The sequence below is a fragment of the Triturus cristatus genome, chromosome 9 (genome assembly GCF_964204655.1).
Source record: "Triturus cristatus chromosome 9, aTriCri1.1, whole genome shotgun sequence".
Taxonomy (NCBI): domain Eukaryota; kingdom Metazoa; phylum Chordata; class Amphibia; order Caudata; family Salamandridae; genus Triturus; species Triturus cristatus.
This window is the reverse complement of record NC_140592.1, coordinates 338,623,933-338,643,762: the sequence shown is the minus strand read 5'-3', so window position 1 is coordinate 338,643,762 and position 19,830 is coordinate 338,623,933. Positions and strand designations below refer to the sequence as shown.

The 19,830-nt window shown below is 42.7% G+C and overlaps 1 protein-coding gene across 1 annotated transcript in view; it reads right to left on the bottom strand.

Annotated features, from left to right (window-relative positions):
• Positions 1–19,830, bottom strand: part of SLC38A3 (solute carrier family 38 member 3) — a 283,121-nt gene that overhangs the window by 151,774 nt on the left and 111,517 nt on the right. The window contains exon 4 of the mRNA XM_085625084.1: positions 13,386–13,501. Coding sequence (XP_085481210.1) covers positions 13,386–13,501 — 116 coding nt within the window. The remainder of the gene's footprint in view (positions 1–13,385; positions 13,502–19,830) is intronic.

The window sequence follows — 19,830 nt, the reverse complement described above, 5'->3', positions numbered from 1 at the left end:
ACCTGGAGACACGGAAAAGTCACACATAAACATCCTGGAGACATGGAAATGTCACCCATAAGCATTCCGGAGACACAGAAAAGTCGCACATAAACATCTTGAAAACATGGAAATGTCATATAAGCAATACTGGAGACATGGAAATGTCACCCATAAGCATACTGGAGACACGGAAATGCCACATATAAGCATCCTTGACGCATGGAGATGTCACCCATAAGCATCCTGGATGCATGGAAATGTCATACATAAGCAAACTGGAAACTTGGCACTGATGCTATTGAGACATACTTACTGGGTGGCCTCTTTAAGGAGAGGTGCTGATCAAAATGAAAGATTGCATGTTTCTGCTACTGAATTAAAGTTCAAGATGAAGTAAAGGGCTCACTAGTGAGTAAGAATATACTATGGGAAGCATTGGTAGTGTTTAGGAAGTGCTAGTCATTTGACATTCTTCCTTTGCAAATGCACCCCTATATTTTAGAGGCATCAGTTGGTGACTAGTTCAGAGAATGGAAGCTGTGATAGGAGTGTTGAGTAGTAATAACATGTGGTGTTATGGAGAGACAGGGCCAGTGAAGGGGAGAGAGGCAGTTAGAGGAGTCAATACAGTGTTTAATGTGAGCCGGTGGTTGCTGGTGGGGGCCGCTGGCACTCATTTTTGGGGATCAACACTTATTTTTCCTCATCATATTTCGACCCAGGGCAAGAGAGAGAAAAACACAAAAGGGGAAAGAACGAAGAAGAGAAACAAGGAAAATAGTGACAAAAGAAAGCAAAGATGAAAATGTATAGAAAGAGTGACTTAAAGAGGCAGAGAGTGTTTGAGGGTGGACGAAACGGTCATGAGGGGGGAACAAAACTATATGCCCTTGGTATTTAGGGTCGGACTGGCCATAGTGGGCACCAGATGTTTTCCCGGTGGGCTGAAGGGTGTGGCCGGTTTTGGACCGGTGGGGGCTGTTTTTGTTCCCAGGGCCCGGTTTTGCAGCAGGGCTGCGATATCAGTCCCCTGCAATAAAAGTGTAACAGCAGTGTTTCCCACCAGCACCCCAACAACCTAAAAGCTGAAACAAACAAAGATAGGTTTGAGCAGAACCAAGCTAGGTGCAGAATTACCAAGTTTTCTAAATGCTAATAATGAAGTAGCAGATCAGATTTTAGTTTCACTGGGATACTGTTCCACTGAAGAGCTGTACTCATAACAAAGTTTCTGCCTCTCCGGGAGGAGTGCTTAAAAGGCGAGACAATCAAATTGTTGGTAGAGCTAGAACGAAGAGTTCTGTTGGGAGAATACCACATGAACCTTTTTCCGCAGAAAGGCAGGGCTGGATCCGTGCAGGGCCTTGAATGCACTATATATAGCCCCTTAAAGGTGATGTGTTGCTTAACAGGAAACCAGTGTAATTTATTAAGAACCAAAGCAGCAGTGATAGCTCTGATAAAAAGTTCGCCCACGCCCACCCCCTAAAAAGAGTACAGCAGCTAAAGGAGCAGCTTGCCCATCACACAAAACGTACAGCACAGGCCACAGCACTGCACGGTTTCCTCACAGAAAAATAACATCAATGCAGGCTTCCCTTGCAAACATAACAGATTAGAGCTTCAAATGGAAGACAGAAGTGCAGGTACGCACTATTTTGAGTACCTGTTTGTATATATACATACAAGTTCATGTAAACTAGCCATGTTGAAACATTGTCTTGCGGCAAAAGGGAGTCAGATTACCACATTTACCGGAGGAGGAAGAGGATTCCAATCATGATGATTTTGAAATGGCAGTGAAAAAAGTAGACATAAACTATAGTAAAAAGAGAAATCTGGTACTGAACAGATTTAAATTCCTGCAAAGAGCTCAAATGCCTGGGGAATCTGTAGACAATTTCTTGGCAGATTTGCGTAGACTGGCATCTTCTTGTAACTACAAAAACTTTGTGGATAAGGTGCTCCGAGATCAACTGGTACAGAACATTAGAGACAAGCGAACACATGAGAAATTATTAAACACAGAGGATCTAACTCTGGTAAAAGCTGTAGAAATAGGTAAAAGGGCAGAGAACACAGAAGAAGGATTAAAAGAAATGGCATCAAATAGTACAGGGAAAATAGAAACTTCAAGTGAAATTGTCAAGTGAGCTTAATAGGAAGAAAAAAACTGCTTCTTTGCAGGAGAATTGGGAGGATCAGAGTGGTTATTCTTGTTTGTAGTGTGCTTTCGATTAGCATGTGGCTTCCGATCCTAATTGCCCAGCTGTGGGGCAAGTGGGCTGGGAAGTGTAAAGTCAAGGGGCATTCTCCAGAATGTGCCAGGGAAAAAGGGGTTTTCTCAAAACAGAAGTTGATGTTCGCATGGTGGGTGAGAGTAACGCAGACTTGGAGGAGGAGTCTGTTTTACAGATTAGTGAGGTGGGGGTGGCTTCCGAGTCTGTGCACCCTTATTGTACTATCACAGTGAATGGGGTAGAAGTACACATCTTGGCGGATTCCAGTGCATGCTATACCTTGATTGGCAAAGAATATATGAAGACATTTCCCCATCACAAATTATTTGAACCAGGTGTCAAACTTGTAGCTTATGAGAACAAGCCCATAGAGTTGTTAGGCTACTTGAAGGCGTGCTGGGATTTCAAGGAGTTGAGGAGCATTCCAAGTTGTACATTACTAAGGATAGGATGTGCTTATTAGGGTGGCCTCAATAAAGGGATTTATTAATAAAGCTCGATCCCAACCACCCAGAGCAAGTTCTGGGGGCACAGTCGAATGTGAGCATGGTGAGTGATATAAATTAGTGTAAAACAACTTAAGGGCTTTACTCACCGGATTATATTAAAAGAATGAGCAAGCCCAAAAATGCATAAGGCTCACACTATGCCTTCAGTAATGAGGAAGCCTTTGAAGAAGGAGATACAAAAGTTGTGTGATTCTGAAATTACTCAAGCAAATTGAAGCAACGGAATGGTTGGCTCTGGTGGTGTTAGCCAAGAAACCCAGTGGAGAATTGAGAATGTGTGCTGACCTCCAGGACTTAAATAAGGCCAGCTGGGTGGACAGACATCTCCTACACAATATCGGGGAAATGCTGATGACAATCAAGGGTGCAAAGGTGTTCTCCACCTTGGATTTGTTAACAGCCTATCTTCAGATAGCGTTGCATCCTGAATCGAGACATCTGTTTGTTTGTCACGCCAGAGGGAGCATACAAATTTAAGCACATGCCCTTTGTTTTGGCTTCAGCCTCGATTGTTTTCCAGCGGGCAATGCACCATTAGTTCAAGGGGCAGAACAACGTGACCTATTTTCAGGATGACATACTGATTTTTGCTGAAAATGTGGCCAAACATAATGAAGTCTTGTCTAGGGTGTTGATCATCTTCCAATAAGGAGGTCTGACCATAAAGCTAGACAAATGTAAGTTTGGGGTTAATGACGTGGAATATTTGGGTCATTGGGTGGATGAGAGGGGGGTATCTCCCAAGTTGCAGCTGTTGATAGCCACCGAAGAAACCCCGCCACCATTGGATAAGGATCAATTGAGATCTTTTTTGCGATTGGCCGAATATTTTTCGCAGTTCATCCCCAAGTTTGCAGACAAGACTGTGTGTATGCTGGGGTTGATGGCGAAGAATGCAACGTTTGTTTGCTGTCTTGAATGTGAGCAGGAGTTCAAGCAATTTAACATGGAAATTGCATCTGCCCCTGCTCTTAAGCCCATCGATACCCATGACAAGAGTATAGTGAATACCGATGCCAGTGGTGTAGGGTTAGGGTCTGTACTTTTACAACAGAGGCAAGAAAGAGAAGTCGCTATTGCATATGCCTCTAGACCATTGAGAAATGCTGAATGCATGTATTCTACAATTGAGAGAGAAGCACTGGCATGCTGGTGGGCAGTGAATCATTTTAAGAAATTTGTGTGGGGTATAGAATTTGTTATTTGTACTGATCACCGACTCTTAGTTGATGTTTTTACCAACAAGAAGGGGACAAGTTTGACTTTGTCTAGAATTTTGTGACAGGTTTTGAGAATGTTGGAGTTCTCGTATACCATGGAATACTTGCCCGGGAGGAAAAATGTTGTGGCCGACTATTTATCAAGGTTGCTAGTAGAGTGTCAGAGTAATTAAGTGATAGATGATAGTGGAGGGTTGATAGCTAATGTTTTTGCGGTCACAGAGGGTTGTATTGAACAGGAGGAATGGTTGCAGGTGGTAAGGGTGGATGAAATTCTGCAAGATGTGGTGAGACACATGTTTGTAGGGGGACCGGCTAAAGGGAAGGTTTCTGAGGATGTGGAATCTTTCTGGAATGTTAGCACGGAAATGTCTATGGAGGCTGGTATTCTGGTCAGAGAAGAGTTGTTAGTAGTGCCAGGAGTTTTGAGATCACACATTTTAAGTCTGGCTCATGAAGGGCATGGTGTTATTAGTGCATCCAAGCATAGGATTACAGCAGAATATTGGTGGCCGGGGTTGGATTAAGATGTGAAAAGGATGGTTAGAGAGTGCTTATCGTGTGCATTGACCGACAAGTCTCAGAGGACTGTAATTTATCCCCCACGTAGAAGTGGAAAAGATGGATGCTCCGTGGTAAAAAATAGGGTTGGATATATCTGGACCATACAATGTCCTAGGTCTTGTCCTGTGTATGCTTTTGTCACAATTGATTATTATTCTAGGTGGCCTGGGGTAGAATTCGTCAATAAAATAACAACCCGGTGGTGGTTACATTTTTGGAAAAGCTGTGGAAGAAAGAAGGTGTTCCACAAATCATTGTAACCGACAATGGTGTACAATTTGTATCTCATGCTTTTAGAGAGTTTTTGTTATTGTATGGTGTAGAGCACATCAGGTCATCGGTATATCATCCACAGAGCAATGGCCTGGTGGAAAGGTGGAACAGGATGTTGAAGGAAGGAATTCAGTTGGCCTTAAGTCAGGGTGAACAGTGGAGAGTTGCTGTGTATAAGCTGGTGTGGGCTTATCGGACTATTATTAACAGTGTCACTCATAAGATACAGTTTGAGGTCATGAGGGGTGGGAAACCTAAAGCATTGCTGACTAAGGGTGTGCCTAGAGAAAGGAAAGGTGACAAGTAATCTGGTGATTTCAAGAGTGCATTTAAGGGGCAGCTAGTTGTTGGTGATTGGGTACAAGTAAGGGAAAGGATGGAAGGAAAACAAGAGGTTGTCTAAGGTTTCCAGAGACCTACAGATCAAGAAAGTTAACCGTTACTCTATGTTGTTGAGTGTACAACGGTGTACAATTTGTATCTCATGCTATGAGATAGTTTTTGTTCTTGCATGGTGTAGAGCACATGAGGTCATTGGAATATAATCCACAGAGCAATGGCCTGGTGGCAAGGTGGAACAGGACGTTGAAGGAAGGAATTCAGTTGGCTGTAAGTCAGGGTGAACCGTGGAGAGTTGCTGTGCATAAGCTGGTGTGGGCTTATCGGACTATTCTTAGCAGTGTCACTGATAAGATACCGTTTGAGATCATAAGGGGTAGGAAACCTAGACCATTGCTGACTAAGGGTGTGCCAAGAGAAAGGACAGGTGACAAGTTATCTGGTGATTTCAAGAGCATGTTTAAGGGGCAGCTAGTTTTTGGTAATTAGGTACAAGTAAGGAAAAGGATGGAAGGAAAACAAGGGGTTGTCTAAGGTTTCCAGAGTCCTACAGATCAAGAAAGTTAACCGTTACTCTATGTTGTTGAGTGATGGTAATGTGTGGAATAACAGGAAGGTGGTGCAGGTGCTGGATTGTTTTATGGATAGGTAGTCGTCCGAGGAGAACGAGAAGGTAGTGAAGAAGCCCGATGGGTGGATGGATGGATGGATGGATGGATGGATGGATGGATGGATGGAGAGGCATCCAGGGGACTGTGTAAAGGAAGTTGAGGCAGGATAGAATGTGTTGTATACCTAAGCCGTTTCAAGATTTCATCATGAGTCATTAAATGTATTTCTTTTGTGTATGCATATTTTATGGTGCACAATTTTTTTGATGTAATGTGTCTTCCTTTTGTCTAGGTTGAACAGTTGTTATCAAGAAATGTTCATTTTGCCATTTATTGTTTATTTTATTTTTGGTTTAGGTCATAAGTTTGTATTTATTTTTATGTTATTGCATTGTCCAATATAGGTGGAAGATATGTTACATCCGCGTTCTGATGTAGTGCTGGGCATTCTATAGAATATGGAATGCTGGGGAGTGAGTGGAGGCAGCTGGAAGGAAGGTAATGGAGCTTGCTGGGAACTCCCTCCTGTTGATCTGGAAAAAGTAATAAAAACCACTTGAACAAACGTTGGCAGGTCTCCTTTTCAGCAGCACTGTGCTACACTCCTGGATGTTCACTTTCCACAACAATGGATCGAAGTTCGCTATCATACTTACCGCAATATTAACTACTTTGAATACAGTATCCAGATGCACCACTCTTCTGATGTGTACCAGCAACCCGTGCATTGTGCCAAAGTTACATTTCTTTTCTTTACAGTTTTCTATAGCGTGAAGCAATGATAAACAAGGTGTCACTTCCCTTATGGCATTGGAGCTTGGGAGCAGTGATGTATTCCATGATAGAGTGAAGTCTGGGTGGCTCAAATCACTTGTAATCACCAAACACTCTAAAATTGCATGGGCGGCTTGTCACGCTCCTTGTGTGGTAGCTGAGACAACACTTGAAATGTAATTAGGTTACATCTTGCTTTAAAAAAAAGCACTATGATGCTGCCATAGCTGGCTGCGTCATAGTACTTTTTTTCCTTAAGCCATGTCACGCTGCTGTGTAATGTTAAAAGAGGTGAAAAGCAACAATGAGGGGTGTAGGGCTAATGAGGGGGAAGCAACAATAAAAAGACAGGGGAAGGGTGGGTTTATATGCAAGCAAGGACAGCGTAGAGGGTTGTGGGTACGGGGGAAACAAGAAACACGAGCAACAAGTTAAACAACCAATGACAAGCATGAGCAGGAATCAAAGAAAAAATAGTCCCCCAAAACGAACACAACTACAGAAGATTAAAAATACAAGAAATTGGGCAGTGCTTCATGGGAGGAAACAAAGAACAAAAAGCAGGGACAAAGAGGAAGGATTAACCACTAGCAAGAATTCCTTTATGAACAACAATTGAAGGAACAAATAAAAAGGCAATGGGCGGGTTCTAGACCCACAGAGTGAATACAGCATGTTTCGAAGAGACAGCACATGCGCTGCCTAGGCTCAACGTAAAAAGCATTTGCGCAGGTTCTACAGTGTAAAGGTAGGAATCAGGATCACAACTAGTCACCAACTTGGACCCTCATGTAAATGTTTCCAGAACGTGGTGGAAAGGGGTTAATGTCCAGTAATCAAGTTACCATCACTTTTTCACTCACTACAGCATCTTAAACATTTTCTGCAATTGAGGGTGGTTTGCTGATAATACCAAAACCCACCAATTCATTTCTAGAAGTGACGTTTTGTGCTAACAGCAGATAAAATCTAATTATTGTGGAAATGATGGTCAGTGATGTTGGTGGTAATATTGGAAAACACATTTTGACAATATTTTCTAAAATGTTCATCACTGGGGCCTGAGTCACTTGACCACATTTCCTCTTGTGTAGTATTCCTGGCGTTCACAGAAAACAGGAGATTTCTCAACATACATCACCTCTGAAACAGCCTGTTTGATGTTCCCACATGTAATGTTTGTGCACTTAAATGTTATCTCAATGCCCTTATTTAACCTCTTTCTGTTAAAGTTTAACTGTTAGTGATCATTCAGTGGCAATGCATATGTCATCATTGTGCAGTGAGATGTCTTACTTTTAATAGAGTAGAATTATGGGGGCGCACCAAACACGCATCTTTAAATGTGCCTCATCATTCCTGCCTTTTGACATGGTCCCTTTCAGACTGAATGCCAGTAGAAGACTTCAAAACATGTTACTTATTTTATTTTCCGTCTGGTGTTAAGTAAGACCTTTTGTTTATACCAACATGTATAATATAGTTACACATAGGAATTTTAAACTAGTGTTCTTCATTCATTGATCTTGTTCTGTCATTCACATTTTCTTTCGCCCACTACAGCATACAGCATGGGGCAGTAGGTGAGCCCACTTCAGCTATTTGTTAACTTTACTGTAAGTGATGGCGTTCACTCTTTCACAAGGAGCCCATTCACACACAAAGTAATTCCCTTCAGTGCGGTACTATGGTGCTGTGTGCTTTTTGAGACCTAAAAATATTTTTGCTTTTAGTCAAATATTTTTTTTTGTTTCGAATAAAGAGCCCCAGAAGCTTTCCCAACAATAAAGTTTTGCAAAAACCATGACAAAACAAAACCAACATTGACAAAACCAAAATGCTGGTAGCTATTGACACTTATTGGCTTTCCCAACGCTCGTTCAGTGTACCCGCTACTCATTTTCGAAGAGATGTCAATCTAGGTGGAGGAAGGACAAGTAATTTACCAATGTCAGATCCTAGTCACCTAGGTGTAGATTTACAAGCCCCTTTTGCCACTTTTGCGTCATTTTTAACATAGGAAAACTGACGCAAAAGTAGCACAAGGGGCTTGTAAATCTGCCACCTAGTCTCTAACTCGTATCTACCCTTGCGGAGCACGACCCGGAAAGGTAAAGCATGCTTGCTGTTCTATCGAGAAAACATGAGATTTATCAACAGATGAGTATCACCAAAAGGGTGATAGGTTTGGAAAGAAGAAATCACGTGTTCAGATAAGACAATTGCCTGTGACAACATGTCCTTATGATTTAGTCAGTTTATTGCGTTAAAGGATTAGAGCCATTGGAGCATACCTAAATACATACAAACTGTACTTGGGTTTTTCTAGTGCCATCATGCAGCATCAGGCTGCATTACACGAACAGCTCATGAGGAAGACTCACTTGCTGGTAGGATGTCTCTGGGCGATAGAGCACTTGCTGTTTTGATTTGTCTCTGACCTTAAATCCATTGGTTTGAATACCGGAAGTGAAAATGCTGTGTTCAATCCATGGGAGGTTGGAGCAGGCGTAAACAGAAAGGGTAACTCTGAGTGGGGTATTATCACCTCTTATTTTCAGATTAATGAAACTGCAACTTCATATTGGTTAGTGCCCCTTATCATGGTGTTAGAGTGATTACAAGAACTAGGAGAACCGTTCTAATTGAAATTAGGAGGGATCAACTTCCCATGTGCACAGGAGGACCTTATAGAAGTTCATGTTTACTAGCACCATACACATGACTTTATGAGGGTGCTTTACCCACAGTTCTTGAAGAAGACAGGATATTTGTCTGATTACGGTTTTAATAAGAGATTGTTGTCTGAGTCCAATTTGGGGAGGAATAATTATAATAATTGTCTTGAAGTAAATTGTGCTTATCAACTGTTCCCACCGAAACGTGTCAACTGATGTTTAAGGTACACTCTAGGGTGCACCGGTGTTCTCTACATGTTACTAATGGATTACTTAATCAGCGTGTGACACAAGAGGTGCACAAATTGAAAGGCGAATAGACTTGTCTTGGAAGATCCTCCTTGATTTGTTGTTTTTGTATATGCAATCTTTAAATATGTGTTTTTTAATTATTCTTTTTTAACTATGTAATGAGATTAGTTCCATGTGTTTATTTTTTAAATGTCTAGTGGTATTTGGTTGTGTTAAATTCACATTTACACATGGAAGTGTTCTGACTGAAATTAGATTGTAGGCATGTGAAGTGCAAGAGGTGTGTTGTTACGAAGAGGAGCTGTTTAGATATTCGAATTATATAACCCTGTCCCCTTGGTCTGAGGGGCTACTCTCTTTTTCTTCTGCCACTCTCGGGGATAGGAGTCCTCTCAGAAAGAGTTGGAACATGTGTGTTAGTCTAGGAAAAGCCATCATAATTCAGTTATTTGTATTTAAACGAGGTAGGATCTCAAAACAACCGCTCTGTGGAGACAGTCCACCCCAACAAAACAAGATGCCAAGTCCCGATTATTAATACTAAAATGCTGTGAAAGCATGCCACCTAACTCTAGCTTTGAGTGAGAGTAAAAATTGCAGATAGAACAAAACAAAAATCCGCAGTGCGCACGCACTCTAGAAATGACACATTTTCAGGTCTGTAACTGTGCTACATGAGGACTATGAGTTGTGTCAGTCACGTCATTAGTGTTAAGTAGTACATTACTGGCGATGACCAATAAAAATGTACCAGGGATACAAGCACTGGCTGCACAATGCTGAGAGCGAACTCTTGATAGGTCAGTTTCATGCTCCTACCCCATTGTAATTGTTAAGTTCAGCGAGCATGGGCAAAGTGGACTCTGGCCCAAGGGCCCCACCTTTCAAGGGCCCCACCTCCTTAGGCTTTTGTGACAATCCTAAACTGCATGAGATTATAAATATCCAGTTTGTTTAATAACTTCTGGTTCTTACCTGAAACATAGTGAGGGTTAAAGAAAAATACATATTTGGTTCTGCTTGGAGTCAGCAAGCATTTATCATTTTAAAGTGCATAGGTCCAGCCCAACTGCACAAGCCTTTGCCTTTATGCAGTATGTTCCACTTACTGCGCAGTGGCACTGTATGCTCCCTCTGTAACTGCATTCTTCTTGTGGAGCTACTGCCGGACTGATGCGATCACTGGCCAGTGCCACTGCACTCTGATTACCAGCCCACATAGCAGAGGCAGGGCAGTGAAACAAAAGCACCCATCAGCACCATGTACCTGAATGGTGCTGATAGAAACTAAACCACACTTTGTGGCTAGCAAGCTGAGTCAGGCTACCAGTTTTTATGCTTTTCTAGCTCAGTCCAGTTGGAGTCTGCTTGCGCCGAGGTAGGGCCACAGAGTAGGCCATAGCAGTAGGCCCCATGTCAATGTGCAGTGTTGAGTAGCCTTAAATGCTCCCATCTTGGCAGCACCATCCTCGTGGAACCCCTGCTGGACGGGTGCAATCACAGCATAGTCCCAACTGACAGAATCCCTGCTCCTTGCACTGCAGGGACTGGAACGCAGTATACAAAAATGCACCCTCTACATGCACAGGCCCAGAAGCTGAGACACCAATCCACTGCACCACATGCAACAGGCGTGTTCATACCACTGGTCTTTCTGCTTCTCTGGTGCTGGCCAGCAAGAGATAAGCTGCTGGTTGCAGGGTTGAGTTCAGGTAGAGTTTATCTAAGGAAAAGGGTTGCCAGTGATCCCACCATAGTTGCAGAGGGCGTGAATGAGCTGAAAATGTATACCAAATTGAAAGTTATTCGGAGTAGAGGGCTCCAAATTTTGTTTGGCCAAGGGTCCCCAAAACCCTTAAGATATCCCTAGTTAGTTTCCACTGGGACCTGCTTGGCTGACGAGTCATGGGATGCACCTGCATTCTTGGAGTGGCATATTGCCTGAGAGAAGAGCCATAATATGGGTTTTTAGTTCCAAAGCAAGACACATTATAGGCCAGTGACCAGAACCACTGAACCACATCCCCTGCCCTAGGGTGGTGCGTCCATTGAGGACAGCACAGGCTATTTAAAGAGAAACCTAATTTCTGATGATGTTTCCATTTGTTTATTCATGTTTGCTCTGTGCTTTCTGGAAAACGCATTATTTGCTGGTGTACTGGCTGCATCATGCCAAAGAGAATACACAGCTTAGTGGGTATTGTAAGAAACCAGTGACTACAGTGGGTTCTCAAGCTGGAGGTTAGTATAAAAGTATACCCCTTATGAAAAAAGAGGCACTACAGAGAAGATGGGACGTAGATGAAAGACTGAGGTAACATGAAGCCACCACACTACTTGCATCAGTCTCTATGTGTGCTGCCTGCCCTTTGATTGCATGTCAAAATATTGTAAGCAGAAATATCACCTGTCAAATACTGTGCCCTAAATATTATTTGCAAAAGTATCTTTCCATGGAGGGTAGATTTTGGACTATTCATTTCAAAATGGTGATATTTTTGTAAACTATATACAAGAAGCAATATTTAATTGAGACTGTATTGTGAGTATGATATTCTGGTACCGTACCAAGAACCATGAGCGGTAGGGTCTTGGTAGTGGGGTTGAAAATGATACAGTGGTGTAGCCCTGTACACAGTGCTTAATTTGAGCCAGTGGTTTCTGCTGCTCTGCACCGCCACTTAATTGTCAACACTGCACTTATGACGGTCTGCCACATGGTGGCACTGCTCATCTAATTTAGAGATGAGCATAACAAAGGGTGTTTATGAATACAATACACATTAAAAATGACTAATACCTGCCTCCCCAGCCATTCCTTTAACTTTGGGGACCTGGAGTCATCTGAACTGTCACACTTGCAGGCGAGATAGATGGCTAGTAGTTGTTTTGGCAGTGATGTCAGGGGCAATGGGTGGTGCAAGCTGTAGTGGCCTCCTGGTCAGAGCCCTGGCGCTTATTATTTTACAAACTAAGCACTGCCTGTACAGCAAGCATTATAATCTCCTACAGAGCACCATTTGAAATGTGGAAGCCATGTCAATGAGTGACCATCAATCCACTGTTACACAGGTAACAAATGTTGCACTATCGACCATCTCCGGCAGGGTGTGCTGAAGAGGTTTGGATTCTTAATATCAACTACTGAATATCCTGGACTCTACTATTATAGACTGAGTATCGAGGCACACAATCAAGAAAGGTAAGTGTGTATATATTTTCTATGCCTAAGTCCACCTATATGTGCCCTGACGCTATATAAATCTTCAAGGTGCATGGATGTGAAGCTACGAATAGTACATTTATACTTCCCTATGTGCACTTACATTGTCATAGTTTGTGCCTCTATATTCTTTCCACAATATAAGTGTGCCTTGAGATTTGTGTACTCGATATCCCAGAGTAAAATCTGTTGAAGACACGTCACGGGAACACAAAACAAGCCAGGCACGAGCAAGCTAACCAGAAAACCTGTCAATCTGTCAGATGCTAACAATGAGACATACTTTTTCTGCTAAAAGGTACATGTGTTTCTGACATGAACTAAGCACTGGGTTCAGCATCACTTGCATCTCTGCACTTTCTAGGGGCCTCTGTTTTTAGTTTTAAACCACAAACAAGCAATAATTCCAGCTGTTCTCTGTTAAACACTTTCAAACTATGCACGTATTTTTATGTGGAAAATTAAAAGGTGCCGCATATTCTGTAGATTTTTCGCAAAGCATATATCCTGTATATTTTTTCAACAGATTAAGATTATATTCCTCATTCAAAATCTGTGCACATGTTCTTTGGTTTTCGAGCGCTACTAATTGCTAAATAAATTTAATTCAGTATCTAACTAATGGTTGAAGAATTCAGGTAAGACTGAAAACAGGGCAGCGTTTTTGGACAAGATGCAACAAGGTGCTAGAGTGAGGAGGTATCTTCCCGTGGTACTTACAGGAAAAGAATGATTCCAGTGTTGGCCATGGCGTACGCCAGCCCCAGGATGCCGCTGCCCATGATGGCGTTGCTGAGGTTGAACACGGACATTCCAAAGGAGGTCTTTCCTTCAAACTACAGAGAGGAGATTTAGGATAGTGAATACAGCAGCCATGGCTACAAAGTTCTATGGTACAGAAACAGACCAAACAGACCCCAAGCAGATCTTACAGGGGCATAGCAAGAGTTCAACCAGTTGGTGTATCTAACACTGCCCAAAATCTTTTTAAAAATTGATCACGCACCTCCCTCCTTCAAATGATCACTGCTGAGGTTTAGCCTCCATTCATTCCCAATGTTGATCATTTTGTAAGATAGGACACCATTATCCTAACTCGGCAAGGCATACCGAGGCAGAATATGGTTTTAACATTTCAAGGTGAACACAGGAAAGTAAGGATTCAGCCATCATGCAAGTTCCTCATTATGAGAGTAACAGCAACAGCACTTGAACTGTCAAAGTTGACAGTGGCCATTATGATATATTAGAACATTGGAATGTTGGAAGCTCCATTGAAAACAATGGAGAAGCTCCGGGCTTATAATGGCTGGTATAAGCCTGGAGCTCCAACATTCCAATGTTTCTTTGTTCACAGCTCCGGCTGTGAACAAAGGCTTCTGAGAGCCTGAGGGAATTTGAATCCACTCCCGCTCCCTGAAGGCTTTGTTTTATTTGTTAGAACATTCTGCCCTCTAGTGGCAGAATGTTCTAATAGCCTTATAGCCCTTCGTAGCAGGGCTATACTGGCTATTAAAGTCCCGCTCCTTTGTTAAAGTCCCTCGCCTTCGGCTCGGGGCTTTAACGATGCAGCGGGCCTTTAATAGCCGGTATAGCCCGCTACGGCGGGCTATAAGGCTATAGTAACGGTTCAACCATAAGACCCAGCCAGTATTTGATAATAAGGCTTATTACCATCAACAGTGCATTCAAAGTTCATACTTGACACTGAAGGGATCAATGTCCATACATCCTAAATGCAGCAGTGCTATGGGGTAAACACTACCTACATCTAACATGGCATACAAATATTGTTTGAAGCCTTGCAATTGTCATCATCCAACAGATGTTCAATCGCAATGTGGCTCAAGCACAGCGTTACTGGGCACAGAATATCCCGGTGGAAAAATGTTTAACCCAATCTACCAAGAGTTTATCCAGCACTTATGTTTAGCAAACAACAACATATATCAGTAAAGAGTCAACCAACACCAAGTTTAAATAATATTGATGGTAGCATAGGGCGAACTATGCCACCACTCAAACAGCACACTGTCCATTACAAAATTGTGGCAATCCAGGCACCATCCTAGCCAAATATTCCCAACACAGAAGTAGAAACTTAGAGCCAGATTTACTAAGTTCTCACGCAGCGCAGTGCAGTGCAGCAGCCATAAATGCTGCGCTGCATGAGAATGAGAGAGCAGGAGAGCACCAAATGTATTGAAATATTGCACTTTTCTTCCTTTTCCCTCGTGCCAGCACTGAATTCATCGGCCGTGTACCACAGAGACACCTTTGTGCCATGGCGCAAGGGTGTCTCCGTGAGACTAGCATAGGTTTTGCGTTACTTTCACGTTATTTCCAGCGCTAGGAAGTAAATTGGAAAAACAGTTTTTGTGCCGATTTCGGTCACTTTTGTGATGCAAACACGTCGTAAAATCTTAGTAAATCTTCTCCTCAACGTCTATCACTACTTAATAATGCCTACAATGAAATCAAAACCATACGAATAGTAAACAATGTAGCATTAAGAGTTAAACTGTAACATAGTCTAAGATGTTGGGACTTACCATCAATCATTAACAGCAGTGCATACAGTAGTGTGGGTTCAATGACCACATAAACTCAACCTCGCAATGAAAGGGTAAAGTCACTATTGAATTCAAAACTATCCACCAGAGAGAAATTTTAACCACCATGGGTAATTGACAGTATAACTTTAACACAAATCTCACGCTCAACATGCCAAATAAATAAATCGTCAACATCTACAAAATTATACCATCCATGGCAAGCTATGCTTTCAACTGCTCTGAGAACCTCATATAGTCCAACAAGGCCCGTGAAGAAATCAAACATCACCTTACCGCAACCTCCAATGTGGTTTTAATCATCATACAGAAATAAGGCAATGGGAGGCACAATGTAAATGCCCCTTTTTCAATAACTGGGTGAAGGCCACATAATAATACCATCAAGGTGATCTTGGACTGCATCTTAAATCTCAGGAGATGAGAGTGACTTAAAAAGAGAATGCTTATTTTGCCACTGATCTGTGCATTGAATTTCTGCAGGAGCCCAAATCTCATCAAATGCTAAAAAGAAATCTCCAAAAACGTGACCCAGACCAAGGGTAAGTAACATTGGTCCCTACCGCAAAAGATTCGGAGTGAATTAAAACCTCTTCAGGCTGCTGCTTTATGAAACTTTTTAAGATTAGTTGCTTTAGCTAGACCCATTTTTTGGGCGTTCCACTGCACCTGAAGGAGGGTGGGACCCAGTGACGGCCCGTGTAGGGCGTTTTACCGGGGCAGTGACGTGGCGCAGAGGAAGGGCAGGGTGGGGGGTTGCAAAATGCGGCAAACGGCCGATTTCAGGTAAGTTACGAAAAAGATTTAAAAAACGAATTTTGCTGCGCGCGCTGCATCGCATTTGGCGATGCAGCGCGCGCAACAAAATTCATTTTATTAATTTATTTCGTAACTTACCTGAACAGGGCCGTATGCCGCATTTTGCAACCCCCCACCCTGCCCCTCCTCTGCGCCACATCACCGCCCCGGTAAAACGCCCTACACGGGCCGTCACTGGTGGGACCCCAGACACAACCTCCTCTGTACAAAGCGATTAGATTTTAGGAGGAATACCAAGTCTACATCTCCAACAAAAAACAAAGTGAATCCTGTTACACCATTTTAGAGTAACCTTGAACAACACCCTAAGGATAATAAACAAAGAAATAACAGTGTTCGACTATGATCCCAACTAAAGCTTCTTAGCTTGAAGTAAGGAGGCTACATCTATAATGCGTAGAGTGACAAGTGAATGATGAACCTGCTTCATGAGGCAAGCCAACAGTGGCCAAGAATCAAAGACCATCAAACTCCTTACTAGCCAACGAGACAAATAAAATAATCTCCCCAATGTCACACCATGACTGTACCCCAAAGGCATAGCCAATATCATGTGCACAGTGAACAACACAGTGTGGACAGAGTTTCATTGACATCAAAGCACTACCTTATGCAACATGAATTCAGTTACAAGCAAATGTTGCACAGCAAGAATCCATTTATATCCATCACCATGTTGCCCAACACAGCGCAATGAGTTGCAATCTATTGCTCACAACACCCATCCAAACACAACGACAACTTTTTGGATGATAGCTAATAATTTAAAAGCCAAACAATGACGTCTTGCATCAGTATCAGTTCAAAATCAGACTTGTGGTAGAAGATTGTATGCACGACTAGAGGGCATGCTCTTGGTCTTTCTCTTTTTACGGCCATACAATGAGTCGCCAAGAAAACAAAGCTGTAACACTGAACCCATATTTCCAAGACAGTACAGTATTACAGCAGATTTTAAGGGCCGTTATAAGTTGAACATGTAGAAAGAGTGACTAACAAGTGGATAGCAGTGTTACCATTCTGATTTCTGTATAATATTTATACATTCTAGCTCTCTTTTGGGGGCGGTTGGGAGGGGTGCTGTACACCCTAGTTTGACCTGGTGGTTTTCTCTTTGGTAGCCACAGTGCTTCCGCTGCATGCAGTAATGCCAACACTTGTAATTTCCTTTTGTGCAGAAATTCCGGTTTCCAACCCAATCAGAGGTAAGAGACCAATTATAATTCCATAACCTATTCATCTTCCCACGGTTTCCCAAACTGGTCGCCAAAAGCTGTTCATTAAACAAAACTGTTCCCTTTGCTTACATCAATTAGAGTATTTCTCATTCGCTTTTGTTATTGCCAGCCCTGTCTGTAATGCTGAATATTCACTACGGTTTGTAGCATGATTTTAGGGCAATACAAGGCCTTTTACAATGACACTCAAATGGTCTCCGAACGCAGTTAGCCATTTATTTATTTATTATTTATTTATTTTTATAGAGCGCGAACCAGACACAAGCTAGGGTATCAGAGCGCTTTACATAAGGCGTACGGTGAACACATTCAAAGGTGAACATTGCGTATAAAGAGACATATTCTGAAAGTAACAAGAAGTAACAGCATTGAGAGGACTTGTTCTGAGCAGTAAAAAACCATTCAAAGTTTGTGTAGGTCGTGGTTGTGCGGAATTAAGGTACGAATTTGCTCATCAGGAATAATTTTGCTTCCTTTTTGAAGAGAGGCGTAGCGGAGATTTTTCTGATGTATGGTGGAAGCGAGTTCCATATTCTTGGCGCTGCCCCGGAGAATGCTCTGTTGGAAGTTTTAGTCTTTTTGAAATGTGAGGGTTTCAGAAGTAGATTGTTTGCGCTCCTTGAGTGTCTGTTTCCTCCAGATAAGGTACGTTTTTGGGCTAGGTACTGGGGGGTGTTGTGATGTAACCCCTTGTGTGTGATGCAGGCCATTTTTAGGTGGGTTCGAGCTTCGTAGGGTAGCCAGTTGAGTGCTTTCAGATGTGGCGATATGTGGTCAAATTTCCTAGAACCTGTTATGAGTCTTGCTGCGGCATTGAGACAGGCTTTTAGAGGGGCGGATGAGATTTTAGGAAGCCTAGCGAGGGTGGTGCATTTGTATTTAAGCCTTGAAATAACTAAGGACTGGACTGCAGTTTTGAGGTCGAGCCATGTTGGGCAATCCTAGCAGACATTGCCTTTTCCATAGTAAATACAAATGGTGTTGGTCTGGATGTTTGTAGTGAATGACCTTTGATTTGAATGACTATGCTAGGTGCTTGCGGTATATTTTTTAAGAATTAAGTGTAGAGGGTTAAGCTGGGGATTCACCACCTACAACATCTTTCTTTTATACAGTTCTCATTGGCCCCCTCTTTAACATAAATTCACATCATACCATCTCACCCATTGTGAGCATGGCCATGACCGTGACTGTCGGTTGCATTTGTTCACCGGCAGCATGTAAAGAGCTAGAGGCTGGCGGTACTGATGCTGACGTGTAGCTGGGAAAGGGCTTATCTGGGGACACAAAGCTCTCTGTGCATCCAAACCAGTGCTGCTGCATGGCTGTAGGATGCTTTAATGTATGAGCAGCAATCTATGAAGGATTCGTGTTGCAGCGATTTAGAAAGCTGTCTCAATGTCACAACAGCTTAAAAAAGAGAGGATGTCTAAGGGCTCCATTCTGTCTGAATCAGAGCCAGTGGAATTATGCAATTCTGTGGGGTTTTTTGGGCATAATTATGGATGTAACGCATTTGCCACATAATCTGCAGAATTTAACAAGAAAAATGTTGTTTCTGACTTAAACAGATCAAATGTTATTAAAAGCGTGGCGACGTGGGTTAGCAGGCAGTGGAAGGCCCTTTCCAGCGGTTAACATTTCATCTTTCAGTTGCATTTTTTCTTTGATTGTTAAACTGGTACAAGCGATGTGAAATATTTGCCCAGACAGTATTACCATGTGTAAAAATGGCAAAATAATGAAGTAATAGACAAATGTGACACATTGTGCCTCATAATTGCCTTTTCTTGCTGCATTATATTCTCAACCCTGCCACATAATTTGGTGCATAATTTGGTGCTCCCCTGCTGTATAATTTCAATGGCCCTGGTCATAATGCGTACATCCACTTTTTCCTCACAGCAGTCATGCATGGTTCTGCCAGTGGAGACAAGCCTTGGAGCAGGGATAGAGGAGGAATGCTATGACTACTGTGGGCTGGACCACCTTCAACACACTTGTGCATTCACAAGATATAATTGTGAGATTGCCTCGATTGAGTGGCCCTGCCTCCAGAATCCTGTAACGTCTTCTTCTTGTCATGTTTTCATTCTTTTCTGGATGGTTCTGGCTGTCAAATGTTTGGAGATCAAAAGCCCGTGTGATGGTTTTGGGAGTTACGAGACTTAGGGCCTGATTTATAAATCGACGGATGGGTTACTCCACATCGCCGAACTGGGAACCGAAACCAGCCCTGGTAGGAAAGAGCTCAGCCGGACCCAGGGGGGGTGCTAGCGGAAAGCTTTGTGCTGCTTTTCTTGTTGGGGGCGAATATTGCAGCTAAGCTGCAAAACTGGCCCTCTGTAACAAAACCGGCCACCCCACCCTGGCGGCCCACCGGGGAAAAGCCCGGTGCCCGCTGTGGCCAGTCCGCCCCTGTTACTTCATCACAAACGTGACGGATATCCCTGTCCGCCGTATTAAAAGTGCCACTGGATATAATGCTCTTGTAATATGGCAGACGGGATTACCGTAACGCTTGTGATGCAATAG